The sequence below is a fragment of the Knufia obscura genome (assembly GCF_036327395.1).
Source record: "Knufia obscura strain CCFEE 5817 isolate CBS 148926 chromosome Unknown scaffold_9, whole genome shotgun sequence".
NCBI lineage: Eukaryota > Fungi > Ascomycota > Eurotiomycetes > Chaetothyriales > Trichomeriaceae > Knufia > Knufia obscura.
In genome coordinates this window covers 143364-170987 of record NW_027042695.1, presented here as the reverse complement: position 1 = coordinate 170987, position 27624 = coordinate 143364, and the positions used below count along the sequence as shown (strand labels likewise).

Genomic DNA, 27624 nt, shown 5'->3' with positions numbered 1-27624 from the left:
TATGGCTCTATCGATGGGTCTTTTTGTTGCTGCACTTAGGTCGATAGGCAAGAGCCTTCTCAGCAGATGCGAATTGCACGATTGTCGAGGACGAATTTGAAAACTGGCACAAGTCACGACTACGTAAGCTAGGCCTATCACAATGCAGGTGCTATCCTTGAGTGGAGGTCAAGGCACGTGACCTTATGCGCAGCCACGGCAGCCAGGTAATGGCAGGCGCCATGATCCTTGTACTGTCCAGTGCCAGTGTGCTCGAAGAAGAGTAATAAAGCATGAAAGAGGGTATCACATTGGAGTTTCGCTCAAATCAGAAATCATGTATCTGCTCAGCCAAATATCCTAGTCATCTGGATCGAAGATGTCGTGAGTATGATGAAGGATGGTCTCCATAACTTTTTGCTGCAATGGAGCATCAGCGATATTACTTCCGCCCATTACAGTCGGCCCAAAGACAATCGCAAGGTTTCTCATATCCATCTTGTTGATATCGCTGTTCATGGCTACGCGGTGAAGATGCAATGTCAGCACACGCAGGGTGGCATAGTTGGGGTCCGGCAGCCCATTGATGGATTGATGCAACCCGTCTCGCCGCATAATGTTGTCTTCAAACTTAGCTGCCTGGATGAAAGAGTGATATGCTGTACCGGTCAGGAGAGGGTCTGGTAGGTCTCGGAGGAAGTTCTTGAGAAGAGTCGCAACGCTGGCAATGTCGTGGTTGAAAGATTCTGCGTCTTTGAGGTCGACTTTGCTAGAATCTGGACAAAGATTAGTAACAAACGTATATGAACCCAGTGCGAACTTACCATGATCGAACTCGGACTTGAGCTGCATGACCGTTGGCGCTGCGCCAGATGTGCGGTAGATGCCTTCAGTATTCAAACCGAACGTGTCGACAGCTTGTATGCATTGGAAGACGATCGCAGGGACCGCAGATCCATCACGTCTGAACAGGTCGTCAAGGTGAACACCGAATACAGGCATGTTCGGCGGCAAAGTTGGTCGTGCTTGCTGCTGGCTGGGCAAGTTCCGGGATGCAGGTGGCTGACCTCTTCCAGATCCTGTCATACCGTACGGGCTGGAGTCCTTCCCAGGATCCATGTAGCTACCTGGCGCAGGGCCACCTCTGCCCAGATATGGCCCTTGTCCACCGCTCATGGGTGATTGACCTCGGCCAGCAGCCGGTGGCAAACTATCTTGTCTGGCCGGCCCGATTGAATCCTGCCTTAGATGTCCTTGCCCATGGTCGAGCGACGGCCGACCATCGTACGCACCCGCTTGCATTCCTGGGGTACGATAAGACGGAAGTCCGGTAGCGGATATCATAGCGTCTTGTCTAGTTGGAGGCACAGTGTCTTGTCTAATTGGTCCATTGCCTTGATCAAGCGACGGCCGACCATTATACCCGCCTGCTTGTTGGGGTGGAGCTCGATAAGAGGGAAGTTCGGTAGCTGAGATCATGGCGTCTTGTCGGGCTGGATGTACAGTGTCGTGCCCCACTGGCCCTTGACTGCGGTCAAACGATGGCGGATCGCCAAAGCCACTCTGCGATGCTTGAGCACGATCATAGGATGGTAGTGGTGGTAGGGTAGGCGCGCCTCGACCGGCTCCAATCGAAGACACTGGCTCCTGTGTAACACCAGTCTGCTGGGACTGGTTCGAAGCTGGGCCTTGCAGTGTCTCGGGTTGTCCTAATCCGAAAGAATCACGCTCTTGCATCCCAGGCTTGGGTGCATCGAAGCTGCTGCTGAATGTGTCATGGCCGATTTGGGGTAGTTGAGGAGGTGCCGACTCGACGTGGGCCTGGTTGCCATTGTATGACGAATCGAAAGTGTTAGTTCTGTCGAGATTTTGCGATGATTGCATCGGATTATGTACCAGCTCAGCATCAGTGTTCCTGCGGCTGCGACCTTTGAACTGTGCAGGAGGCTCCACACCGTCTAGCATATAGTCCGAGAAATCCTTCCGATCATCTATACCAGATGCTATTTGCCTCAAGCCTCGAGGCCCTAGGCCAGACGAGTCGCCAGTTGTGATCGGAGCGATTGCCATGCCGTTACTCACGACGTGTTTCTCGCTCACCGAAGCTAGCTTGGCCATCTGCATCGCCATAGCAGCATCACATTCGGTAATGAGATCCCTCAAAGCTCGCACAACCTGTGGCCGTGTAGTATTCTCAAAGTCCCGCCTTTCTTCCTGGGCAACTCGTGTCCTCGCAGTGTAGTCTTGATCAAGCATATCAGCTTTCTCTTTCAAAGCTTCCTCCTGTTGCGCCGGCGACTTGTTCTTGAGGCCAAATTTACCTCCCTGCTTCTCACCCGTCCTGACTCTTTCGTACTGCTCAGCAGCTGTATTGTATCGGTCCTTGGCCTTTTGCTGAGCATTCTCGGCGTCTGCAACTTTCTTCTCAGCGTCCATAGCGGTGTGCTTCCAGTGCTTTCGTCCCTTCTCCGAGTTGTCGGCCATATCTCGCAGCTCTTCTGCCATCGTATGCAATGCGCTGGCCAACTGCAGACCATTTTCTGCCAGGCGATCATTTAGTCGCAGTGATTCTTCGAAGTTGCGCGCGTATGAGCCCTGCCTGGCCTCTGGCTTTCGAATTGACTCTGAGGCATGTCGCACCAACTTCTTGTACCCTTGCGCATGACGATCTTCGAGCGCGGATCGCTCTTTCAGAAAACTAGAGAAGTCACGCGCCGAGTAGACGCTCTGTTTCAGCCTGTTCAGAAGCTTATCGATGCCAAATGGAGCGTGTAGAGCTGCGTGCAGCCTTTGCGCAATATCATCGTCAGGGCCACTGCCGCCGGTGGAAGGCCCTCTCATGCCATTGCCTAGGCTTGTGTCTACCGGTCGTGGCAGGTTGCTCTCATAGCCCGATCGGTCTTGGTCGAACGACATCGCTAATGCACTCCAGTGCTGGGGCGATGTTAGCAAAGATATGTTAATTTTACAGAAGTATTCAGAAGATAGAGTAATGGCAACAAGCAACAAACGCTAAGCGAACAGAGTGATGCTGATGAACAGCTGTCAACGAGGTCCGTCGATTCAGGTTTCCAGCCTGCCCCAGCTCTCGAGGGCAACGTCACCAGGAAGAAAGGACTCGAGGCATGGTGGCACAGCCACAGACGCCACGATTGCCCGATCTTGGCCCCATAAAGCCCACGAATGCTAATCCTTTTTAAGGGCGGCTTCGTTTGGGGTTGAACTTGAAGGGCCAAGAAAACTTCTTTCCCTGGACGTCTCTCTTTACATCTGGGACGCGTACGAGCAGAAGGAGCCAACAGCTACAACCAGATCTGTCAAGCCCGAAATGCTTCAATTGAGCAACGAAACTACTCATGCGAAACTAATCTCCTTCCAACCCCGCCTCCGTCGTCTAACGTTTGTACTCACTAGCAATTCTGTCGCACCTACGAACATCCTCTTCCACTTCACCGCCATGTACTCACTAACCTCCCAATTGCTGATGTCCCACGGATCACCCCACAGTGTCACACCAGTGCGGGCAGCCTCCTCAGCACCGCACACAAGCCAATCACGCCCATCCTCTGAGAACCCTAGTATATCGTGACAGAGCTCATCCTGTTCTGTTGTTTTCATGTCAAGCTTGAGAATATTATCACGTACGACTGGGCATGGGAAGATGTCCAGGAACGGATGATGGTCGATCGTCTTTTGCATCATTGTCGGACGGAGCGATGCTGGTAGCTTGGTAATTTTCGAGTTTGCTGTCGGGCTGAGCGGGATGAAGGGTGAGGGACAGTCGTCTTGCATGATTCGGTCGTTATCCAGACCCAGAATGTCGACGTTCCAGTTAAGACCACGGAAGAGGTTGTAATAGATCAATGTTAGGAGACGGTGGTCTTCTGGCGATGGAACGTGGTTTCTACGCTGGGCCAGGCAGTCCTTGGCGTGTCTGTCATGCTCACAGATGATGAGATCGTCCTGCTGTGGGTTCAGCGGCTGGGTTCGGAAGCTTGTCCAAGTTCCATCGTCTCGAATAGGCGTAGAAGGGTCTTGACTGTGCTCATGTTTGCCTTCGTTCTGTGGGGTGCACCGGATGGACAACAGCATCGAGTTTCGACTTTCCTCTTCAGAGGAATTGACGGTCTGCGGAGTGGTCGACGCTTTCCTTCCACCAGGTGTTCTTGCTCCCCACTGCTTGACGATAAGACCACCAACATCACGGTCGCCTTGTGCCTTTCTCTGTCTGCTGAGCCGTTGGTTCAGGCGGTTCTGAAGCTTGCGCCTTTGCGCCGGATCGTTGATACTGCGCCAACCTGTTTCGCTCAACACCATTTCCACGTATCCGCGACTCCCGGAACAAAGAAATATTCACAACTTTCCAGGCAGGTTTTCAAGTTAGCTGGCTGAGCTGGTGCCAAGCGCATGCGACTACCTTGTAGAGAGCAATCGCCAGAGAGTACGAACGTTTACATCGAGCTCGATCCAAGCATTCAGTTCATCCAACCTTCACTCCTTGTCCGGGAGCACACCGGTCCTTCGTGCCTGTGCATGTGTCTGGCTAGCCACGCACTCGCCCCTCAACCGGAATGGCCGCATCAAGCATAATTTTGGGCAAGTTTAGCGGCCACTCCGGTTGAGGGGCGAGTGCCACGTTAGGTCGCTGCAGGAGATAAGTTAGGCATAAGCGCCAAGGCTGCATGGTCAGAAAGCACAAAAGGGGTAGCCTGACCTCGTTTTCGGCTGAAATTCATGCCGACCTCACGTTATGGACGAGCTCTCGACTTTGTAGGGAGAGAGTGAAGGGATTGCTCAGCGCCGAATCGAATGCAGAGAAGCAGAAGATGGAATTTCTAGTTGGAACAGTATTGTTCATTGCGGCTCCACCATCCCTATATGCAAGAAGACAAATTCACCCTCCGTTGTGCTATCCAATGCCGGACAAGCGCCATCGCTATGCACAAGCCTTCGAAAAAAACCATCTCTCGTAACAACCCTCGTGAGTCATGCTAGGGATCCCAGGCCTCACACTCTCGATCGTTCAGCCTTTTTCTTCTCAGACCATGGCAAATGAGATACCGGTATGTTGAACCAGAAGTTTGTCGAATCCGCCATCCCAGCAAACATGTTGTACCAGGCAAGGATAGCAGCAACAAGACCGAACGCACCGCCAGCCTTTTGCAATGCAGCAGAGCCGTTCTGCTCCGCCAATGCCAAGCATAAGAAGGCTAGGTCCAGAACGATGAAGAGGGATGCGAACGCCACGGTGGAGCGCAGAGTCAACAGCATGCAAAGTGTTGTGAAGATGAACCATGCCCAAAGGTACAATGCAAATACCTGGCCGAAGTCGGAGACGCCGGTAGTCTTGTCTGTATAGGAATCGACAATATTGAAAGCTGGTGTGAGGACCACAGCGAAGGACAGCCAGAAGCCACCATATGAGGACAGTGCTGTAGCTCCGAAGGTGTTGCCGATAGCCATTTCCCACATGCCAGCTGACAGCTGGACCAGGCCTCCATATCCAAATGCCAGAGCCACCACAAGGTTAGGTTCGTGAACCTTCCTGGCGCCAAGATTGATCAGAGATAACACGAATGTGGTCAAGGCGAACTCAGCCAGACCCAGCGGCGCTGCATTGGCGATCTTCTTCTGTTGGGCAATATTTTCGTGTGGTGAAGGCTGAAACTCGCCGCCCGAGGCAGAGACGACCCTTGCGGCACCACCAACTTGCGCAAGATGGGCATGGGTGCTGACCTTCTCTGGCTGGATAGAGAATTGTTCTGACATTGTGAATAGTGACACTGGTTGCTATGGTGTGGTGAAGGTGGTATGAAGCAAGACAGATGAAAGTCCGTTCCTTGTGGGCGAGCCTCAAGCGCTGTTGCATGAAATTACAATCTTGCGCAGGAACATTGCCTTGTGGGAGTGCCCGACCTTTATACACGTCGTGCCTGCCGTTTCCGACGCTAGGAGCGCCGCAGGAAGAACGGAAAAGAGCTCATCTAGACCTCGTTGAGATAGCGACAGCAGAAATGCATGGTCTCTTCTCCTCAGGTCGCGCTCCGCACACCTCAAGCTCGGTCAAGTATCGCATTGCCAGACAGCGAAGTGCTTGACGCAACGAGAATCCTTTTGGCATCATGCTCGGCTCCAGGCGTGTGAGTCTCAATGGCTTCGGGTCTAACCTTGGTAAGCTTTACCTTCGCACGGTACATACCGCAAAGTGGTAGGCTCTCGCGTTCTGGTAGACGCTACCAGGCATAATGTACTAGCACCATCGTATAAACATGCTCCATATGATAGAATGCCACCTGGTACCGAGTATTTGGACTTGCTTGAGACCGTAGGGTGGATCTGGGGTACCTCCACAAATGCTTATCAAAGCTTGAGTTTCATGCTCTGAGAAGGCCCAGACCTTTGCAGCAGCCATGCTAAATCACAGCTCTTAGTGCTCTACCTACGAGTATTTTGTCCGTGCTGTGGATGCTAACGATGTTCAGGTTTCCAAATCATTTACTTCAGTATTCGCATTGTAGCGACTAGTCGGCGGCCTGTTTTGACATATCTGGCAGTCCAGATGTGCTATTGAACTCATCATTGGGGTGTACCATATGGGCGGCCTATGACAATGACAGAATGACAGCCTGAACCTGGACCCAAGACCTTTCATCTCATCCAAGGAAGCCGCAAAGAATATCACAAGGTTCGCATTATGTTGTCCGAGATCGTGCTAGAGCTTGGAAGGGAGCAAGAAGGAGCAATTCGATGGATTATTTGACATCTGATAGTGTACAAGTCACGTGTATGCTCGCTAAACCTACCTCGTTAGTTTCATGAGTTCGAGTGCGACCAGGCGACGAAACGATACAACTCTTGAAGGCTATCGAGTGCCTGTACTGTACTGCTCGTCTTGAACCACCGAATGACGGCCTAATATATTGCAACATGTCGTCCTTCAGACCTCGCGGAGGTCATCAACAAGCTCAATACCGATCGAATGTTTTTGACGCCCAACCACGATCGCAATCACCTCGCAGGAGAAGCCCCAAATATGGTAAACCATGACGAGAAGCGGACGGAACGTAGTGTATGAGCCGGAGCTGATGTTGAATTCAAGACTCAAACGAAAGGGATCCGCCCAGACATAGAGACTTAAGTCGAGACCGACGCTATGCAAGCCGTAGCAGGAGTCACAGCAGAAGTCGATCAAGAGAAAGACCTCGAAGTCGAGGTCAACCGACCAAGGAAATCATGCTGGAAAACGTTGCTTCTCATGTGACGGAAAACGATGTTCGACCTCTTCATTAATCATTATATCCAGCATCAAGATGATGCTTTCTTTTATGACTGCAGTTGCTAAGATGGATGTTTTGGACAGATCTTGTACGAATTACAGCAACACTATCGGGTGGGACAACTCGAAGATGTGCGCATCATCAAAGACAAGCAGACCAGTAAGGTCGATCGCTATCAAATGTCAGTCCAGGTCTAATGTGCAGCAGGGCAGCCCAAGGGCTTTGCGTTTATCAGATTCCCTACCCTCGCAGAAGCCGAGTCGTTCATGGAAACCAATTATCCAACGATCTACATTTACGGCGATAGCTCGAAAGGTAATGCATCGCAGGATGTCAAGGTGCGCCTCGCGTACGGTAGAGAACGTAAAGACACAGATCGAACCCAAGAGGCGGACTGGACTTGCAGAATCTGCAATGTCAACAATTTCTCAACGAGACCGAAATGCTTTCGATGCAATACCGTCAAGCCAGATCCTATAGTCGCCGGAAAGACTTCGAACATCGGAGACAACGACGCTGCACCTGACAATGTGCCTTCTCAGTTTCTGCTGCTGCGAGGCTTAGAGCCTTCGGTATCAGAAGAGTTGCTTGCAAAAGGTGTGGCTAAGCTGAACAAGCCGTCCAGCACTGATGCTCAGCCAGTCCAGCAGACACAGAAAAAGAGTAAGGTAGTATCTACAACTGGAGACAGCAACTTGGGCGCGAGAGAGGGCACCCTTCGAAGGGTCCTGCTTATTCGCGATCGCAAGACAAATGATAGCTGGAGGTACGGGTTCGCCGAATACGCATCGATCGAAGACGCGCAAGCTGCTTTGACCAGGTACAACTCCTTCGATCGATTCACGATTGCGTCGAAGCAGGTCCTGGTAAGCTACATCCACGCCGGCGTATTTGTCCCAGTCCACAACCCATCGGCCGCAACCGAGCGTTTTACTTTTAGCCCTCTCGGTAACCCCACGATCAAGCTTCAGTATTGGGATGAGGAGGCATACGTTACAGAACTTACTGTCTCCGCACCGGAGCCGACAACTATACCCAGAAAAGCCAGAGCAGATGCTCAACAAGGGGGCGAAGGTCTCAAGCAGATTCCAGACCTCGACAAGCTGAAGAAGCGCAAGCAACAGCTCGAGGCGACCGCAAATAGCTCGTCCAAAAAGGCCACACCATCACGTCTACAGTTCTGGTCCAATCGACATGCAGAACTTCATGGCATACAGCATAAGTCAGCTGGTTCACAGGCCGCCTCGGAGACTTCTGAGTCAGCGGCGCCCACCAAGTCATTTGCAGATCTGAACCGCAACTGCTGCTACCTGTGCATGCGCCAATTTAACGATGCCGCAGAAGTAAACAAGCACGAACGTCTGTCTAACCTTCATCGCGCCAATCTCCAAGACAATGTCAAAGTCAAAAGAGCAGAGCACAAACTCGAGAAGCACGGCATGACACCTCCAGTTCGACCGCAAGCTGCGGCAGCTCTCGAGGCAGATGACCAGAAGCCAGAGTATCGAGATCGAGCGAAGGAACGCCGAAAGATTTATGGCGTTGTCAACAAGAAGGGAGAACAGCTCTCCTCGTCAGCTACGTCTGTCAAAGAACAACCGCCTTCTCCTCCGCCTGCCGCCTCCAAGGGTGCGAATCTGCTTGCTAAGATGGGCTACACTTCGGGCACTGGCCTTGGAGCTTCAGGTGAAGGCATGACGGCACCAATCAATCAGAATGTATACGCTGCAGGCGTTGGCTTGGGTGCCCAGGGCGGTAAGCTCGGTGATGCAGTTGAGGCCGCCGAGCGGAACACGAAAGGTGACTATGGCGACTGGGTCGCTCAGGGTAAAGAAAGAATGAAGGAGAGGTTCAACAACATGTGATACAGGCGTTTCTTAGTGTGAAGCTGTACTCCGTGGAGATTGTCTTCTGACCGGGCAAAACGATACTCGGTACTTGTACCAACCTGCTGACAAAAGTGATCAACATCTGATTGCATCATGATTTTAACCTTAATTTTGCATTGAGTTCAATCCGAGGTCGGCATCCGTGAACTCCAAAGCTCTTGCATAGCAATCTAGACACAGAAGAAAGAATAAAGTAGTAGTGAAGCCACGCGCCTCAAGCAAGATGTCCGAGTGCTCTACCTGTACTTCCAGAATCGAGAAGACGAGTGCCAGCTAGTTGTAACCCCTACTACGTTCGCTCGTTCGCCAGTGTCCACCATGTCGGAACGAAATATCTTTGCGATGTTCAAACCCAAGGCCGGGAAAGTGCAAAGGGTACATATGCCCTCTTTAACTCCTTCTGGTCAAGTACTGACATGTCGTGATCAGCTTCGCGAACTAATCAACAATCAGGCGAAAGACGTCCATGAAAAAGAAGATTATTGCAATCGCTTTGTGGTCACTGAACAGCTCGATTCTACACCCACCTTCATCATATTTGAGACGTACAAAGATCTGGAGTCGGTCCATCAGCATGCGAAGGAACCACATTTTCAGGCATTGATGAAGGCACTCGATGAGGAGGATCTGCTGATGGAGAAGCCGTTTATAGCTTACACGAAGAGTACGGGTGGGTTTGAGATGGATCGCAAACTACTTTGATGCGGACCCTCGCATGTGTGGTCTCGATGTTTGGGCTCGGCAATGTGTTTTCCAGGCAACGACATACTTCTGCTTCTGTTGTCGTGAAGGAAGGGTCAATTACGAGTACTCAGCACTTCAGATCATCACACACTTCCCCCGTTTCACGCTGTTGCAATCATTTTGAAGCAGTTGCTACACCAAGATGCACATTGATACTCGATAGCAATTTGACCTTTCGAGATGTTCGTACATGTCACCAGCCAACAACGAGCTCTATATCGAAATGATCTGAAAGGCTGTCTTCTGTGTTTCATACAATCGTATTCTTGGGCGCTTGCCAGATCCGAAATCGTGCGGCTATAGCACATAATGCTAAACGGCGGAAGGAGAGTAGGACAGACTGATGGGCAGCCCAAACCGAGCATTTATGATTTCGAAACAGATAACTCGAATGACGGGAAGGCACATTATATACAGCAAATCCGTAATTGCCAGGCAGTAGTCTTGGCGCCAGGGCGCCTCCAATAGAGAAATTTCATGCCTGCCCGAGGTTGAATGAATGAATTCTCTCGTTATTCGTGCCTTGCCGTCGTCGCCACCGTCTATTTCACTTCTGGCATCGCCAAAGTCGACATGTCGCTCTCAAGAAGTCGCGACCGCTCGTCATCGGTGAGCTCGCCGGCAACAGCAGCCACTACGCCTGAAGCAGTTTCTGCAGACGACGACATTTGGGCGTCTGACCATGAAAATGATCCAGCCGCTTCAAACCAAGCTCATGCTCAGAACGAGAATCTGCTCTCTGACCTACCAACTGTTAAGCGTCAGCATATGACAGATGGTTACAGAGAAGGTCTTGGTGTTGGCAAGGCCAAGGTGATGCAGAAGGGGTTTGATGATGGTTATCCTATCGGCGTAATGATTGCGTTGAGAGCCGGGCAGATACTAGGTTGCATAGAAGGAGTTCTGGCTGCGAAAGACATCCCTGATGAGCAAAAGGCTGCTATTCGCAAGCAATATGAACAGGCTAAGTCTGAGCTTGCGATCAGTTCCTTGCTCAAAGATATGAATGATCAGATGATCATGGAAAGCAATTTCATTCCGGCCGCTGTTGAAAACACGCTCAAGAAATGGGAGACTGTCACTAGCGGGACAGTCGTTGCGAGTGAAGGTAGGGCCGATCGCAGTAGCTGAGGTCTTTCATTGTGCCAGTGAAGCAAACACGTTCACATCCGAACTTTTATGCACGACCACAGAGTGCATCACAATTTTCCTGGATATTCTTCAAGATCATCGCCAACACCTTCAGAGGGCTGACTGCGATCACCACCTTGATTGGAGTACTGAGAATATGCTCAACTTCAGGGGCATCAATGTGCATGCGGTGTCACAAATCGAGGCTCGTCGTCTACCCGAATACAACACTGCGCAGGCTGTCGACGCCAACCCTGTCGCTGCTTGCTATATTCCCACGATTCCTGGTGCTCAAATATGGTTCGAATATTCGATCGATGGGCCACACCCTCCCAATGCTATGTATCTCTTCAAGTTATTCATAGATGGGCGACATGTGACAACATGGGTAAGACTCTTTCTAACCGCGGTTAGTGAGTGTATATTTACAGCCTTACAGGACTGCACTGCAAAGCACACCTACCATGGCAAGGTCGCGTATAGCCTGCATGTCGTCAAAAGTGGCCATTACGGTGGAAGGGCAGTCGTGCAGAACTCTCTGATGTTCTCGGTCCCTGAAGGCAGGCAGTCTCCAGCGACAAGAGATGACTGTATTGAGATACGAGTACACCGCATTCAGAAGAGGCGTCGCATTCGACAGCTCGCACTCGATACACCGATACCAAAACACCTCCAGGAGCGAAGCCAGCGCGCAGTAAGGTAAGTTATGCTCAAAAGATTGACCGATAGACCATACCACTGACCAGGACATAGACTTGCTGATGCGGGACTCATTGAGCCTGGTCGACCTGCACGACGATATCAATACCTTCTCCTCGATCCTCAAGACGAGCCCTATGCTACCTTCCGCTTTTATTGCCGTAGTCCAGAGTACCTCGCCGTACACAACCTTCTGGGAATAGACAGGTCGTTGTCGCCTACCTCCCTTGCAACCTCGAGCAACTATGTCGACGCCGATTCGTCGCCATGGCGACAAGAGAATGGAAGAAGACCGCTGTATTCACCCGAAAGATCACCATGGTCGAGCCCTCACTTCCATGGCCCTGAGGTCTCGCCTCAGCGTAGTCTAAGAGGAGCCTCGGTGGAAGAAGACGTGTTCTCTATTTGCAGTCCACCGAGCCCGAAAACCAAAGACAGCATAGAGGATTTGCCCTCAAGCGTCCCTCGCTCTCCACAAGCCGTTGAGGTTCCATCAAGATCCAGCTTTCAGCCAAATGACAACTTAGCGCCGCACTCGCCTTCACAGCAATCAAGTCCGTTACTTCCAGAGCTCGATGGACTCAGTATTGGAGTAGCTGACAGCCCGACAGTATCTCGACCGGCGAACGAAAACGTCCTTCCAAGCACTTCCATAAACACCAGGGACTTGGTAGCCCTCCCCAGGACTGATAGTCCTCGCCCTGCATACCAACGCCACAAGCCGTCCAGCCTCAAGCTGACACTCGATGGCGGAGCACTCGACGTTAGCAACCAGCCTCCACGGCCCTTAAGCCCTTTCACTCGCGCGGGCTTCCTCAGACGACTGACCAGCAGTGAAGCTGCATCTAGACCGACGCCAGCTCCACGTGCTGCAAGCGCCGAACCTAGTGTTCCTACGCACGAGGAAACAGAGAGGTACTCGAAAACAACGAGCGGCAGTAGTAAAGAAGAACAAGAAGGCAAGCAGTCGAAAGCACAAAGAAGTGGACATCCGTTCCTGGGTTTCCTTGGTCGAAGATCAGATCGCCGCTCGGCTACGTGAGCTATGGCTATGACCAACTCTTCGAAGAACTCCAGCTTCATTGCGACAAAGACACAGTCTCGTTACCACTGACTACAAACTCAAATTCAGGTGGTCCAGCCTCGTCTCTTGAAACGGTTGGCGGCATCTGTGTCGGCGTCTTCTTCGGCCTCCTATTAGCGGCCATCGCGCTCGTCTTCTGCTTACATCGCGGACGCAGACGGACTAGTATCACTAGACGATGACCTCCACGACGCAGGCTTGGCCCTTGGTGGTGCTCTTCGGACGAATCCGCGGTTCAGCCTAGTTGAGAAACATCGGCATGCAGCAGATGCCAAGCAACCAAGCACGAAGATGATGTGCGATCCTCTGAAGGAAGGAGAAGGTATGCTCGTAATCGCCCATACGTGGTAATGCGCACAAGGAAAGTCTTACGATATATAAATAAGAAGTGCTGGTGGAGAAGCCTAGGTCAAGAAAGCACGGCTGCTGCAGACACCAAACATAACCCACCTGACGAAATATGATCTTGAAGTTTCAGACTTGGACATGGGACTTTAGCATACAGTGTTTGGAGCATTGCCAATTTACCGGTTTCTCCCAAGGTATGTCCGAATGCAGGAGTGTAGGCCGCACAGTGGTTTCCAGCATGTTATTACCGCTGTGCTTCTCCACCCCTCCCATCGAAGTACCTCGACCTCAACGCCTGACTGATCCCACTAACACGATTCGCCACGTTCCCAACAGCACCAGTCGCACTTGGCCCGCCACCCATCGTCATAGTCGTGTTTCCCATCCCACTCAGCAACGCCTCCTCGAGCGCCGACTGTGTAACGCTAGCATCGTCAAGGTCACTAAAACTGCTTCCCATGCTAGGTGATGTATCGCTGCCATAGCCGGCCGTTCCTGCTTGGCGGCGCAGACGAGGTGATAAACCAGCAGCAGCTGCTAGTGCTGCTTGTTGGCGTGGTGAAAGTGGGTTCGGGAGGTGCCCACGACCGGATTGGCGATTACTGTGGTTCCCTGTCCGTGGACGGGAGACATCAGAGGGAATTTCGGAAGCTGAACTGTTCGACGATGTAAGTTGGTCGTTACTCGTGGTTCGAGGGTTGACTTGTTGGGGAACGATGCGCTCTGATGTGCTCCGGCGGTGAGCTGATGGTCGTGGTGTCTGCGCCAAGCCACCTCTCAGCGTGGCGCTCGGGTCTCGAGCGGCGGTTGGATCGGCTCTGGTTGTTCCGCTTGAGTTGGCGGAGAAGGGGAGGAATGCTGGAGAGTCCTCTTCGTCTTCCTCGTCGAGCTGTGGAGCTGATGGCCGTCGAGTGTGCTGCGACTTCCTGGTTGGCGCCATTCGTCGCGATGCGGCTGGATTTGGTCGTCGGTGTAGCATGCGTGATTGGGTCATCTCTTCTTCTGAGGATGAATCGACTTCGTGAACGACATCTTGCTTTGGCGACCGTGTAATTTGATGCTGCACACTGCCACGGCGTGAATGCGTTCTGCTGACTATCCCACTGTCCTTTGACGTCTTCCTTGAAAGTGGCCTCGAGGATGTCGACTCGCCCTTAGCTTGTCCTAGGCTGGTCTGTGACGATGTTCGTGCTGCAAATGACGATCGGCCTTTGTTCGGCGTACCAGGTGCGTCACCCTCAGACACAGGCACTTGGGTCGACAAGCGGGAAGGCACTCTAGAGCCGCCACTGCCTGTTCGTCTCATCGGCTGTGCTGCAACAACACTTGCGGTATTTGACGGCGGCAATGGCGATGGTGTGTTCGATGACCTGTTGCCCACTCGCCGCATTTGTGCTCGGACTTGTGATAGTTGTCGTTCGTAGAGCCATGCTGCTTGCTGTAGCAGGAAAGCTTGAGTGACCTTGAAACGTGCCGACAGTGCTTTCCAATCGATCACATGGCCTTTTGATGACTTCGAGAGGACTTCCCATAGTTCTCGTTCTTTAGCCGCTGACCAGGCTACAGGCGGTGGGTCCACGAAGTCACCTCTAGCGAAGGGCAGCCGAATGAAGATCGTGAAGTGGTCTTCGTGTTCTGCCATGACGAGTGGCCTCGAGCTCACGTGTAATAGGAGATCAACCTGTCTCTATTGACTGATGCAACAGGACGGATGAAAGAGAAAGGTTGAAGAGACTCGAAACGTGTCGTCGTCGGCGCCATGTGGCTGCCTTGGCTCTGACTCCACTTGTCGCCAAGGAGTAGTGGCTGATGCTCAGCTTCGAAAGCAACTTCTCTTGCTCAAAGCTTCACATTCAATCGATTACATGTCTACTCCTAAGTCTAGCAATCTCCATTGCATGCTATTCGATCGCTTGTACGCATGGCACAACGTCTGTCCATAGTATCGTACCGTACGAGATGCGGCGAGCTTTTTATGAACGAGAGATAAGAGACACAGGAAGCGCCTACTAAGATCGTGAACTGGCATCAGACTTTCACGAGGCAATTACACACCATTTAGTGGACAAGATGGATGGTGGTCCAATTCCCTGACACAGTGAAGGTACGACCCGATGTTCAGAAGCGATGGAGGCAAGCTACACCAGGAGATGTAACTTCCACATCTAAGATACTAACTACCATAACTCAAGCTTAACAACGACTTCATTGTCTTTCTTGTTCTCCGCGCAACTCGGCTCTGTGTACTTGCCTGTCCCGTCACACACCTCGATTAAGTGCTCTACATTAGCAGCGAAGTACTGCTTTATACTCACCTGTACAGCAGCTTCGCGCACCGTCACTAGTCTGAAAAGAAAAGCAGCAATGTGCTAACGCGGCAACTCAACGTTTCTTGCCGGGTATTCTGCATGGTCCAGTGAAGTTGTGGACTGGAATACTCACAGCTACAAGTGTTTGATCACCATAGAGCCAATCGCACAATCACCCTACGCATCAAGGTCACATACTGAGCTCGCAAGTTGTCAGAAATATCGGTGAAGGCAGACAACGGCGATTTGCCCTCTATACACTCGATATTGAACAGAATCACATGCAGCCCAACAACGACTTGCACTTTTTAAGTTTGAAGAAGTGCAAGCGGTAACAACGCGAGTTTTTATCACACAAATCGCGCGACTGTGGTGATTCAAAATCTCCGGCAGGGCTCTGGCATTTCCAAATGTTCTTCAGATACGGTGACTTCCATCTTCAGTATCAGAGCACCGAGGAACACCCCGACAGCGCCGAATTGAGTCCACATCGCACCAGTCAAAGGTGATCCAGAACACCTATTCAACCCGCTGTCACAAGTCAGCTAACTGTGCGCTAGCTGTGAAGATTGTTCAAGTTCGCCATACTCTTGGCCATCAGCAAAACGTCATAGCCTTCTCGCATCCTGCAATGTGCAAAACCTTCACCTGCCCTTGCTGCGCTACCACATTCTTCGATCGATGCGCAGAAGCCGACTTCGAATCGAAATCGCATTGCGACAAGACCACACCTCTTAAATTCAACAAGCGATGCGACGCCTGCAAAGCCGTCATCGGCGCGATTGAGAAGCTCGAATCACTGGTCTACCAAGCGCCATTCCTGGCGACTACGGGCATGTCCGGTCTGGACGAACTTGAAGGCTGGGAGCGTGACGAGTACGAAGGAGTCATAACGAAGAAGAGGTGTAGCAGACACTGGGAAAGTAAAGCTGAGTCACAAGCAGAACATCATGCGCTCCTAAGAAAGATGAAACAAATGGGTTTGGACGAAGTTGAGGATGAGCGCAAGGAGCACCAGGGTTTCGACACTGCACAGGAGCCACCTATCAACAAACAGCAAGGCGTCAACAGCAACAAGGAGAACGAGAAGCCAGAGGTTACGACGGCATGGTAGAAAAGCAGACGATGACAGGTGAAAAGTTGTCAGGAGCAAGTAATGTATGAACACGGCTACTGTTGGAAACCCAGAAGCATCTTCGACGTGTGCTGGGAACCAAGATATCGTTAGAATTGCAGCCTCACAGACGAAGAAGACAGCATTATCTCCAGATGGATCTCTTGATCGCTCGGATTTCTTGGTCCCTCAGCTTCCTGAGAAGTCCGACATGCCAGAAGCAGACCACGGTTGGGCGTACTCTGACAGGAGATTGAGCTTGCTCAACAAAGCCCTCGTTCATCTCATGTTCATTTCCTAATCCTGTTGCGAATGACTGAGCCGTTGCTTCACCCTTACGTATTCTTCTCTCACTCCACGTTGGTTTACCCTTGGGTCGAGACTGCAATAGCAGCAGCAGGAGCCAAGCCTGATCTTGGAGTGCACCGCTCTTCGAATGCCTGGGAAGTCGTGCCCGAATGCACGACCTGGACCACGGTGGCACTGTGTACCAGTCAATTCTGACATGCATGTGGGCTTGAAATGATAGAGTCGGATGGGGGTAGCACAAGCTGGGCGAACGTAAGCCTGGATGGAAGATCTCTTGCACTTTAGGTTGGTGTGGTAGTGCCTCCAACGCACTCATGACTTTCTTGAACTCATCCACATAAGTCTTTGCATCTGCCTAGAACGTATCGATGCCGACTTCAGCTACGCTTACCCCACGGTTACCAAACAGGTCATGGGCTTGTAACAGTACCTATGCCGCCGAAGCAGCTGGGAACACCTATGCTGCCTTGGCTGCATATTCAGATCTTCGCGAAGTCGCTGCGCGCATCTCCCGAAGGATGCACACTCTATATCATCAAGATAACCTGCGTGGTCCCCCCGAATTTCTTCCCTTCGCCCCTCATCATACCCAACATCGAGATCTCACTCGACCGAGACGTTCGCGGGTGCGATGGCACTGTGACGCTGCCGGGCCACCCGCGCCCTGCTCCCACGGAATATGTGCGAGTGATAAGTCATGAGCTTCTGAATCCCCTCAAATGCTTCACTGATGCGCATCTCACCGATTTCGTTCTCACTTCGTGAACAACATCGACACTACGCCTCACTACTCCGTATCAGATCCATCGCGAATGCAGCCCACGCCTTCCCCTCCTCGGTCTTCATGCCACCCTGTACATCACGCGCCATAGCCCTGATTACAGACTCTCTATACCGTTCCTCATACTCGCTTTTTACACGCTCAAGATGCTTCGGCTCCCAATGCAGCCTTATCACCCTGCTAATCAGCAGCTCTGCCCGACCAGCCGTCGGTTTCTGCGGCATGGGACTTGGACTTCGACCACCATGGTACGCAGACTGTGGGGGTGGCGCGAATTCATCGATTGCTTGGTGTAGGAGGATTGCGTCGCGCATGGGTCTATTGAGGGCGCCGTTGAGGATATGAGCTAGGCATTCACCCTGAAGTTTATCAGTACTTCTTCTTGCATAAGCAGACAGTACGAAGGGAAACTTACCACCAGATTCTGCGACTTGCTAATCATATCCCGCGCAAAATTCCTCCGATAACTCTTCTCGTAGTACCGCAGTACCTCCCTCAGATGGTCATCGCTACGCATCAGAATAACCCTGATCATCGCGCTTTCACCACCAGGACTATTAAGTGCCTGGTAGAGGTCCATACCGTCTTCGTGCACGAGACGCATATCAATACCCAATCCCTCCGGCATCCGTCGTTCCTCAAGCGCAAGCAGAATCGCCATGCGGAACTTATCAGCCTTGAGCTCAGCTTTCATGCATTTCTCGAGGTCGTCGTCGTACCGTTTATCCTTGAAGACGTCTTTGATTTCACGAATTTGTTGGTTCGACCGACCGATCAGAGATTCAATGAGGAGTTCTCGGCGTGATGCACCGGATTGGTAGAAGCAGTTCGCCCAGTATGCGTCGCTCTCATATTGGCCGAGACTCGTGGCGTAGAGGATCTTGCCTAGGTTTCCGGGGATGCGGGCTTTGATGTGTTTTGATAGATTAATTCCCTGCCCGTTGATCTTGGCGTGGTTCTTGTACGCGGACTTCAGATGGATTATCTCATCTGTCGTTAGCCAGGGGAGGATCTTGAGCAGTGGCTTGATATCTGGACTTCGATGGGTTCCTTTCAGTGCATCTGCGATCTTTTCGGCATCGGCTTCGGGGTCGTAGAATGAAACGCCTTTTTTCTTGCCGCTTGCGCCGGAGCGAGAGGACGAGTTGGACATTATTGAGCCGACGCGGGATTTCCTGGTGGGAGCGTCGAGCTTTGAGGCTGAGGTGCGTGGGGAGATTGTGTCTTGGGTGTCGAGGTGTTTGAGGCGCCGTTTTTGCTTTTCGAGCGCTTTGATTTTCCGCGTGAGTTCGTCGTCTGAGGCATCCGAGTCGGAGGATAGGTCGAGGTCTGAGAGATCGTCGTCCTTCTTGCGGGCCTGCAGGGCTAATGGTGAAGGGAGTGGCGAGATGGTCTGGTATGTGCCTTTGTATGCTTCGAGAAGTGGTGAGCCTGGTGGTCGCGCGCCAGTCGCTTGTGGTGTCATCCCAGCGCCCAGGGTTGCGCCTGCCGCACTGCCTGTCGATAGTCTACCAAGACTCTTTCTCAGTTGCTCGGCGGTCGGACCTGCTGGGTTTGGCGATCGTTCTCGATGGTAGCTTTCGCGTCTGGGCTGGTCGGCGACCTCGCGCTGCCTGGCTCTTGCCCAGTCATCACTGTCCTCTCGATCGGCTTTTGGCCGCGTTGGTTCTCTCCGGGCATACCTATCATCTACATAGTGTTTCTGCTGTGCTGAGGCTGATGGCTTGCTCGGCTTGGCGGGCTGTGCTGCTACCGCCTCGTAGGCTTTCGAGAATGACGGCTGCCGACTGTCGTTGTTGTACTTGTACTGTATGGTATTTTGGTCTGGCTTAGCGTACTGGAACTTGCCCAGGTCTTCGTACTGTCCTGACTTTGGTCGTGGGTAAGCGCTAGGCTGGGGACTGGAAGCTTGATCAGGAAAACCACCTGGGATATTGCCGTTGCCGGGAAAGGCAGCGTATGACTGGGAGTCACCATTGGTGTATACAGCACTATTTGGACGTGGTGACCTTGGTGTTTCTGCGTAGCCTGGGTCTCTTTCACGTCTGCTCTTAGTCTTTTTGGCGGCTAACGCGTCTTCTAGGGCTTGATCTGCGTATCTCCTGCTCGGCTGCTTGCTGTATCTTTTATCATCCTCAACCTCGTCTGGTCTCCTAGACCTTCTACGGTCGTCCTTGCTCGTTCGTGGCTCGTAGTCGACTGGGGTCCTCTCCTCATAGCGTGGTGTCTCAGGTGGCAGATCGGCATCTGAATCTGTATCGTATTTGCTGCTTCTGCGATATTGACCGCGCTCGTCGTCGGTCGTGGAATGATAATCATTTGTTTCGCGCGATTGCCGTAGCCCTGGCGATCTAGACCTCGATCGTCGCTGAGGCTGTGGGTTGAGAAATGAGGAGAACATGCTGAAAAGGGCAGGAAGATAAGTGACGCGTGAAGGGCTGTTACGGGCAAGCAAGAGCTTCACTTCGTCATATGTAGGGCTATGCGATGAGCTGAATAATGAGATTCGCTTGTACTATTTGTGCTTCTTAAAATGGCATCGTCTTTCGAATTGCTCAGGCGGCGCATTAAGGCCGTGGTCATATGTGTAGCACTTTTGCCACGATTGTATGTGAGGTGGCTTCACCACACCAGAAGGACCTCGTGTAGCAGTAGTAGCCGAGTATGCACGATGCGAGGCCGCAAGGAAAGATATTCAGCTCATGTTTGCAAATAATACGAGCACTCGCGCAACCACCAAACATCGCGCCGGCAAGCTGCAGAAATCTGGGGATCGAGGACAACTAAGCAAGGCTAACCGGTGGGCGAACTGCTTGGACTTGCGAGCGACTTGCCGCTGCCCCACTGGCTCGTCTAGGTAACTCCATGGTTACAGGGATCCAGGATAAGTAATAATGCAGAAAATACAATGAGAGGGAAACAGCTTTCCAGCTGGTAAACGCCAGTTGTGCTCATTGTAGGTATGAGCGACACCGAGATTGATTTTCCGAGCATCGCAGCTGCCTTGCTACTTCAACGATAAGAAGCATAAGCTCAACTCATGCTCAGGATCATCGAGACGACGAAAATGTTGATAGCTTCGTTCGGTCTCTAGCACTTATGGGCAGTGGATCAAATTCGTGACTTGAACATCGCCATGCAAATACGAAAGGCACCCAGGTATCATTGAGCAGGACTTTGTGTTGTGACGAAGAGATGTACTAACCGATCAGAAGGATGACGATGGGACACCACACAGATGCCAGCCAGCTGTCGACGATTGACCAAGATTCTAAGGATTATGACATTGAAGAGCAGAACATATTCATTCTGGCTGCTTGAGGTTATGGCTAGCAGCCGCAGCTCAACCCCGTACCTCCCTCTTTTGTAACAACAGATTGATCTCCTTCGCCGCCACCTTCTTACATTCGACGCAATAGAAAACTCCGCACCTAGCGCAGTTGAAGAGACTCGGGATATCGCCCTGTTTCTTATTCTTACGCTTCTTCTTATCCTTCTTGCCCGGCTGTTCTGCGGGTGTCGCACTCTCTATCGCAGATGCAGATGCTGGTTCCATTCGTAGTGTTGCGGCGTCGCTGACGTCGCAAGCAGAGTCAGGCCGCTCCGTGTCCTTGTCCTTGTCTTTTTGCTTGCTCGAGTCCTCTTGCACAGGCTCTGTAAGTATTATCGTCTTGTAGCATTTCAAACAGTCGACCTGCTTAGCAAGATTGGGTGTCGTAGTGGCAACTGGAAGAGTGTCAGGCAGCCACTCTTTCTGACCTTGCCATATCGCATTGCTGAAAACAGGATGAAAATGGTGGTAACAGCCCCATGTGTCCCAGGTTTCGTCGTTGGGCTCGTCACCAAAATCGAAGTCTCCAGCCTCCCAATCATCGGCATCATCGGCATCCAGATTAAGGACAGGCTCCTGGGTATCAGCGCTCGTCGAAGCAGGCGCGGGTGCAGGCTCGCCAATAGGTATCGTTCCCATTTGGACGATAGTGTGAAACACCACTGCGCCCTGTACTTCGGTCGGTGTTACTACCGCAGGAAGCGCAACCTGATCAGGCCGATCTGCTATTTGATCCACCGCTGCTTCTACAATATGCACGCTTGGCGGTACTGTTTCTGCCTGTTGTGGCTCCGGAACCTCTGTTGCGACCTCAACATTCGGTTGCTGAGGTACGATGTCCCGGATCACTGCTGTCGTGGCTGCATCTGGTGCAGAAGGGTTCGCGTCGCTGTCAGGAGTGGTTTGCTCAGAGTCGTCCTCGCTCTCGCTTTCTTCTTCCGGGACATTGTATTCATCTGTCTCATCGCCATCTTCTCGAGCTCTTTCACATGGCTTTGACCAGCATACCTGTATTGGCCGCTGACAATCCCAGCACCAATGGGCACCGCATTGGCATCGGACATGTGAGCAGCCATACATCTTTGCCACACCTATATCGCATCGAGGGCATCTCTTGTAATCAAACTGTTTGAGCAGTGCTGTGGTCTCATCTGCGGCAACACACTTGTGGGCTTGCGATTCCGTGGGGTCCACGACGGCCTTGCATGGGATGCAAGTAGTGTTATTGCAGTCGGGACACAACACTTGGCCTCTGTTATCAGGCTTCGATACTCGGGTTGGTAGAAAGGTAGAACATCTGGGGTTGGCGCAATATATCGGCTTGGTAGTGTGATGTTGTTCGAATCGTGTTTTGTACTTCATGTAATCAAGCTCCGGAACCACGCTTCGAGCAACATCAAAGTGCAGGACCTTCCCACAACACTTGGCTGGGAATTGTTCTTGGTCATCCAGAGAGGCTGTGAATTGGTTCTGTAGGCATTCGTAGCACCACGTCGACTTGCAATAGAAGCACGGTTTGGAATGAGCACCGTTTATTTCTTCCGAGCATATATTGCATTTTGGCAAGGGTACTGAAGGTTCAACAACTTTCATTCGTTTGCTTGCCCTCCATCCCAGCTCATCGTGTTCTTCCGCATATCTGATATTCCGTCGGACACCATCGCCTAGGTTTATGGGTGGTTGTGAAGCAAGTGCCATGGCAGCTTCGGCAGCAGTAGCAAAATCGAGGATCAAATCCACCCTATCAGCAGTTTCTTCGGCCTTGGCGTATGTGGCAGAGACACAGCCAGGAAGGCTTCTGAATTGTAAAAAGATATCGGAATTTTCGATCTGACAAGGAAGTTCAGGTACTATTAGGGTATATGAACCTTGTTGTGACAAACAACCAAGGTAGAAAAAATCGACATCTTCTTGGGTCGCCAGGTCCTCAAGTAATGGTACCTGATGCTTATCGTTTGATGCGGTTAAGGCAGGAGCGGAGAAGGCAGAAGGCACCTGCCTCCGCCGGCGAAACAAGCGTGTCAGGAAGTTGCAGGCCATGGTGAAAACGGATATAAAACTGTCTCTTACTAGAGTCAAACGATTGCTGGAGAATACCCAACATCTCTATATAAGCTGGAAAAGACACAAAAGGACCTGCCACGACACATTTGTGAGTAAAGGCTGCTTGCTTGACTCACCTATCGAGCTTAGGCACCAGGCAACTATCCGCTAGAGCTCGCGGAGAACGAGGTGCATCGTGATGGGCCCGGCAGGTGCCTTGATTGGCGAGGAATGGATACTCTCGCAAGGCAGTGCTCTTCCATAGCGTGACATGTTGAAGCTGAATATGAGTGCAATTGTCGACTCCTTGATGAATGACAGCTGTTGAGGAAAGGAGGAAGTAAAATCGGAATATCCACGGGCGTCAGCGAGAGAATGAAGCTCGGCGATTGATTGTACCGATTGTGGCTCCTTCGGGATGCCCACCGATGCTTTAGCCCCGATGTCAGTGATCTACTCCAGGCGCATATGAGATCGTCATCATTCTCAGAAATGTTTACAAGTACGAGTTCTTCTGCCAGAATGGATTGCTAACCTTTCAGGAGTGCCTGCACATGCCACCGATGGCTTCACCAGGCTTCATGAGTCGCACTATGTGCACTCGCTGCCTCAAAAAGTCTTTGCAAACGCCCTCATTACAGGCGCCATCATTGTTTCTACGACAGCGGCCGTTCTCGACATCGAGACATACTCGCGCCTTCGCGCCTCCTGATCCGGCATCACTGGGAAGAGCTCAGCCAGCAAGGCAGTACAAGAGGTCGAGGAAATGGCTACGAAGATTGATATACCTTGGGGCATTCTCTGGGGTGGTCTGGGCAATCGATAGACAATTCTACGCCTCTGCGTTAACTCGTACAGCTCGGACATTCGGAAATGGTCTCTACGTAGCCCTCGACTATAAGATCAACTTTCGAGAAAATCCTCCTTTTGCACACGATGTCACCGAGGTTCACGAACGAAGCGCAAGACGGCTATTCCACTTGCTGCGGGAGAATGGCGGGCTCTATCTGAAGATTGGACAAGCCATTGCCATGCAAAGTGCCATCCTTCCGCCCGAGTTTCAGGCAATGTTCGCAAGGATGTTTGATGACGCCCCACAAAACGACTGGGAGGATGTACGGAAAGTCATCATGGAAGATTTCGATGGCAAGACGCCAGAAGAAGTCTTTGGTGTCTCCTTCGATGGCAACCCAAACACTGGCATAATGGAGAAGAAAGCGAGAGCAAGCGCGAGTGTAGCCCAAGTACACTGGGCAAGACTGCAGGACGGTCGTGAGGTGGCCATCAAGGTACAAAAACGGGAGATCGCCCAACAAGTTGGATGGGATTTGTGGTCTTTCAAGGTCGTTGCAAAAATATACACATATTGGTTCGATATACCCATATACAATCTAGTACCATACATCACAGAAAGACTAATGCTGGAATGCGACTTTCAGAACGAGGCCAGTAATGGTGAGCGGATGGCTCAATTTGTCAAGGGAGAACCACGGTTACGAGATCGGGTTTACATACCAAAGGTGTACCACGAACTGTCGTCCAAGCGCGTAATGACTGCGGAATGGATTGAAGGTGTGCGGCTGTGGGACAAAGATGGCATTACCAAGTCCTGGCATGGAGGCTGGCGGCAGGGTAGTCCAGGTGCAAATGGCAAGCCCCTGCCAGCTGCAGACTTGGTTAGGCCCAACAACCCAAGAGACTACTACGACCATTTGAAACCCGACCGGTCGTACTGGAAAGGCAAAGACGGAAAAGGTGGCCTTGGCTTGAACCTGAAAGAAGTGATGACCACAATGGTCGACCTCTTTTCTGCCCAGATGTTTCTCTGGGGATATGTTCACTGCGATCCACATCCTGGTAACATCTTCATCCGAAGACGACCGAATGGTAGCTCCGAGCTCGTACTGATTGACCATGGACTATACATCAATATGTCAGAGACATTCCGGCACCAGTACTCACTGTTCTGGAAGTCCATGATGACCTTCGATAATGCCACTATGAAAGAGGTCGTCGGACAATGGGGCGTTAACAACTCTGAAATCTTTGCCTCAGCAACTCTGATGAAACCGTATGAAGGAGGCGACGGGGCGATCAACAAAAAGATGCGACGCATCTCCCAGGAGAAAGACAAGAAGAAACGTCAGTACGAGATGCAGCAGGCCATGCGAAAGGGCATCAAAGAGATCCTAGCCGACGAGAAGAAGTGGCCGCAAGAGCTCATCTTCATCGGCAGAAACCTGAGGATTGTCCAGGGCAACAACCAATATTTAGGCAGTCCAGTGAACAGAATCAAGATCACGGGCGGCTGGGCTAGCAAGGCGCTGACCGAAGACCCAAATCTCAGTCTCAAAGACAGAATACGTTTCTACAGCAGTCATCTGCTGTTCAAGACCGTTCTGTGGACCACGGATCTGTATTTTTACTACGCTAAGATCAAGCAGTTCTTTGGCAGGGGCAAAGGCATGGATGATGACATTGAGCGACAGATGCAGAGGATGGCAGCGGACTATGGCGTTGAGATGCAGCATGGGGCATTTGATGGCTGAATGTAGGCGCTAACGTGGGCGCAAACGAGTGATTGTTAGAGTATCCATTAGAGAGCATAGCATAGAGGCATCTTGTGGCCAGCAATTGATCGCATTCCACTCATCACTTCTTGCCAACGGGTTATCTTTACAAGGGTTGGCCAGCCTTCTGATTTATCTTCAGAGTGTTGCCGCGTCGTGGCTGGATGACTAGTAGGGCAGAGCGTACAATACTGCTGAAGTTTCCGTCTCATAAAGCCTTATATCGCTGCCGTGATATGCACACCATGTGCGGCCCTGCTGGGCAGTTGATCAATGATGCCTAAGGCTACATACAAGCCCAACCGGCGATTGCGCCAAGAGATTTTGAGGCAGGTATGGCGAGCCGGATATGTTGACCTCAGAATACTCTACTTGAAACGGGACTTGACATCGCAATCAGCATAATACTCTAGTATGCTTCGCGTTCGAAGCTGGCTCTGGTAACGTCAGAAGCTCTGCAATATACAAGATACAGCAAAACTTCGATTCACGAATGTGGAACGTAACGCAACCGGATATATTATTCCTCGAAAATCAACACCGAGGGTCAGTCTCTCTCTTCGACCTGCTGAGGCACACGTCTCCAGCATATGAGTGATGGTACCTACCTAAACATGTCATCATATTGTTACACCAAAGGCAAACGTCTCACAGAACCGCAAGCATCTACCTAGCAGAACCAGCAGAAGCAGGTCCCGCAGGTATCTACGTACGAATGCTCCACGCTGTCACTCTCGCAGATGATCGACAGGCTGCAGCTGAGGGCCGGAGCCCGCGCCAATCGCGGTAGTCAGGAAAAAGGCCGATTCCATCGGAGCAAAGCAGATGCAGGTATTCTGCAAGCTTTGACTTCACTTTGTAAGGTTGTGTTCTGAACCATGACTCGTACATCTACAGATCATGCAAAACTCGGCCCGGCGGGCTTGGCGTCATCACGAGCGCTTTGCTGGTACCTTGGTAACGTCGAGCGGGCTATTCAATCTTCGTCTTTGTACGACTGTCGAAAGATGCTGTAAGCTGCCAGCGTACCTTGATTGCTTCACGGCTCTAATAGACCAGGGTTTCGATTTTCGCCTTTCAAAAAGGTTGAGTGTTGTACTACACCGGACGACCCGATGTCCTTCATGATGAGCTCTTGAGACAGTGAGTACCGTCGGCAACAGCTGCCCACACGGGCTTTCGACGGATCGCCATGCATAAGCCTAAACTCACTGTACACTTTCCAGTCGACGCAGTACAGTATGCACGACAGCGGAGATGAGGTCTCTGCTCGGAACTCGGCGGACATCAGTTGTGTATTGATTCGGCACTTGATAGCTCACTCACGTCAGTCCATATAACGCTGAGCTCTGCCACATTCCATCTCGAGAGTCAGGTCGCACTTCATTCACTTCACCCCAACTCAAGTTCCACATCCTCACCCGGCGCGGGCACTCTTGTCCTTCCTCTCGCTCTCACTCAATCACTCCATCCCACAGACAAGATGCGTCCCACCGCCCTCCTCCTCATCCTCACCGCCTCCCTAGCCGCCGCCCTCCCCACAGGCACAAGGTCGGCCCTCAACTCCCGCCAGACAGACAACGCCGGCTCAACATCCACCTCAACCTCAAACAACACCATCGGTCTCGGCACTTCGGGCGCCGCCGCCGCAGAGGACGGAAACAGCACCAGCAGCACCAGCGCCAGCTCATGTGGTAAGTACGCCTCATAGCTGGTTGTAGAAGTCGTCACTAATACGCAATAGACCTCCTGAACTGCGCCTCTGGTAGCTCCGCCGCTGGCCCAACCGATGCCGATGCCGACGCCGCGTCGTCCGGTCTGACTGACGGGCTCGGGGAGTTGGTCAATGGGTTGTTGCCGTCGGCATAGGCCCATCCTGGGGTTTAGCTATTTGTTGAATATATCCCATCTCTCTTGGTGTGCAGGTGCTCGCATTGAATGCAATGATTCATGAAACAGAGATGAATGCATGGATGGATGGACGATTCACGACGAACGACAAGGGTAAATCGGGTC

At 51.7% G+C, this 27624-nt stretch overlaps 11 protein-coding genes across 11 annotated transcripts; 6 read left to right on the top strand and 5 right to left on the bottom strand.

Moving 5' to 3' along the window:
• Positions 1-339: 339 nt before the first annotated feature.
• Positions 340-4296, bottom strand: RGD1 (Rho GTPase-activating protein; the record flags this gene model as incomplete). The annotated part of the gene is made up of 3 exons (XM_064875806.1): positions 340-755; positions 804-2913; positions 3412-4296. 3 exons carry the CDS (start codon positions 4294-4296, stop codon positions 340-342), a joined length of 3411 nt encoding a protein of 1136 aa, XP_064728070.1.
• Positions 4297-4986: 690 nt separating this feature from the next.
• On the bottom strand, positions 4987-5748 carry ADY2 (Accumulation of DYads protein; the record flags this gene model as incomplete). Its single annotated transcript, XM_064875805.1, has 1 exon — positions 4987-5748. The coding sequence occupies one exon, from the start codon at positions 5746-5748 to the stop codon at positions 4987-4989; it is 762 nt and encodes a 253-aa protein (XP_064728069.1).
• Positions 5749-7322: 1574 nt separating this feature from the next.
• PMZ80_007396 (uncharacterized protein) lies at positions 7323-9121 on the top strand (the record flags this gene model as incomplete). The annotated part of the gene is made up of 2 exons (XM_064875804.1): positions 7323-7437; positions 7464-9121. The coding sequence occupies 2 exons, from the start codon at positions 7323-7325 to the stop codon at positions 9119-9121; spliced, it is 1773 nt and encodes a 590-aa protein (XP_064728068.1).
• A 342-nt stretch (positions 9122-9463) lies between these two features.
• On the top strand, positions 9464-9847 carry PMZ80_007395 (uncharacterized protein; the record flags this gene model as incomplete). Its single annotated transcript, XM_064875803.1, has 2 exons — positions 9464-9520; positions 9575-9847. 2 exons carry the CDS (start codon positions 9464-9466, stop codon positions 9845-9847), a joined length of 330 nt encoding a protein of 109 aa, XP_064728067.1.
• Positions 9848-10462: 615 nt separating this feature from the next.
• PMZ80_007394 (uncharacterized protein) lies at positions 10463-12761 on the top strand (the record flags this gene model as incomplete). The annotated part of the gene is made up of 4 exons (XM_064875802.1): positions 10463-10997; positions 11083-11408; positions 11460-11719; positions 11774-12761. The coding sequence occupies 4 exons, from the start codon at positions 10463-10465 to the stop codon at positions 12759-12761; spliced, it is 2109 nt and encodes a 702-aa protein (XP_064728066.1).
• Positions 12762-13395: 634 nt separating this feature from the next.
• PMZ80_007393 (uncharacterized protein) lies at positions 13396-14793 on the bottom strand (the record flags this gene model as incomplete). Its single annotated transcript, XM_064875801.1, has 1 exon — positions 13396-14793. One exon carries the CDS (start codon positions 14791-14793, stop codon positions 13396-13398), a length of 1398 nt encoding a protein of 465 aa, XP_064728065.1.
• A 1298-nt stretch (positions 14794-16091) lies between these two features.
• Positions 16092-16574, top strand: PMZ80_007392 (uncharacterized protein; the record flags this gene model as incomplete). The annotated part of the gene is made up of 1 exon (XM_064875800.1): positions 16092-16574. The coding sequence occupies one exon, from the start codon at positions 16092-16094 to the stop codon at positions 16572-16574; it is 483 nt and encodes a 160-aa protein (XP_064728064.1).
• A 1086-nt stretch (positions 16575-17660) lies between these two features.
• Positions 17661-20065, bottom strand: PMZ80_007391 (uncharacterized protein; the record flags this gene model as incomplete). The annotated part of the gene is made up of 2 exons (XM_064875799.1): positions 17661-18023; positions 18080-20065. 2 exons carry the CDS (start codon positions 20063-20065, stop codon positions 17661-17663), a joined length of 2349 nt encoding a protein of 782 aa, XP_064728063.1.
• Positions 20066-21007: 942 nt separating this feature from the next.
• PMZ80_007390 (uncharacterized protein) lies at positions 21008-23035 on the bottom strand (the record flags this gene model as incomplete). The annotated part of the gene is made up of 1 exon (XM_064875798.1): positions 21008-23035. The coding sequence occupies one exon, from the start codon at positions 23033-23035 to the stop codon at positions 21008-21010; it is 2028 nt and encodes a 675-aa protein (XP_064728062.1).
• A 566-nt stretch (positions 23036-23601) lies between these two features.
• On the top strand, positions 23602-25587 carry PMZ80_007389 (uncharacterized protein; the record flags this gene model as incomplete). The annotated part of the gene is made up of 1 exon (XM_064875797.1): positions 23602-25587. One exon carries the CDS (start codon positions 23602-23604, stop codon positions 25585-25587), a length of 1986 nt encoding a protein of 661 aa, XP_064728061.1.
• A 1504-nt stretch (positions 25588-27091) lies between these two features.
• PMZ80_007388 (uncharacterized protein) lies at positions 27092-27477 on the top strand (the record flags this gene model as incomplete). Its single annotated transcript, XM_064875796.1, has 2 exons — positions 27092-27302; positions 27353-27477. 2 exons carry the CDS (start codon positions 27092-27094, stop codon positions 27475-27477), a joined length of 336 nt encoding a protein of 111 aa, XP_064728060.1.
• Between the last annotated feature and the right edge of the window lie 147 nt (positions 27478-27624).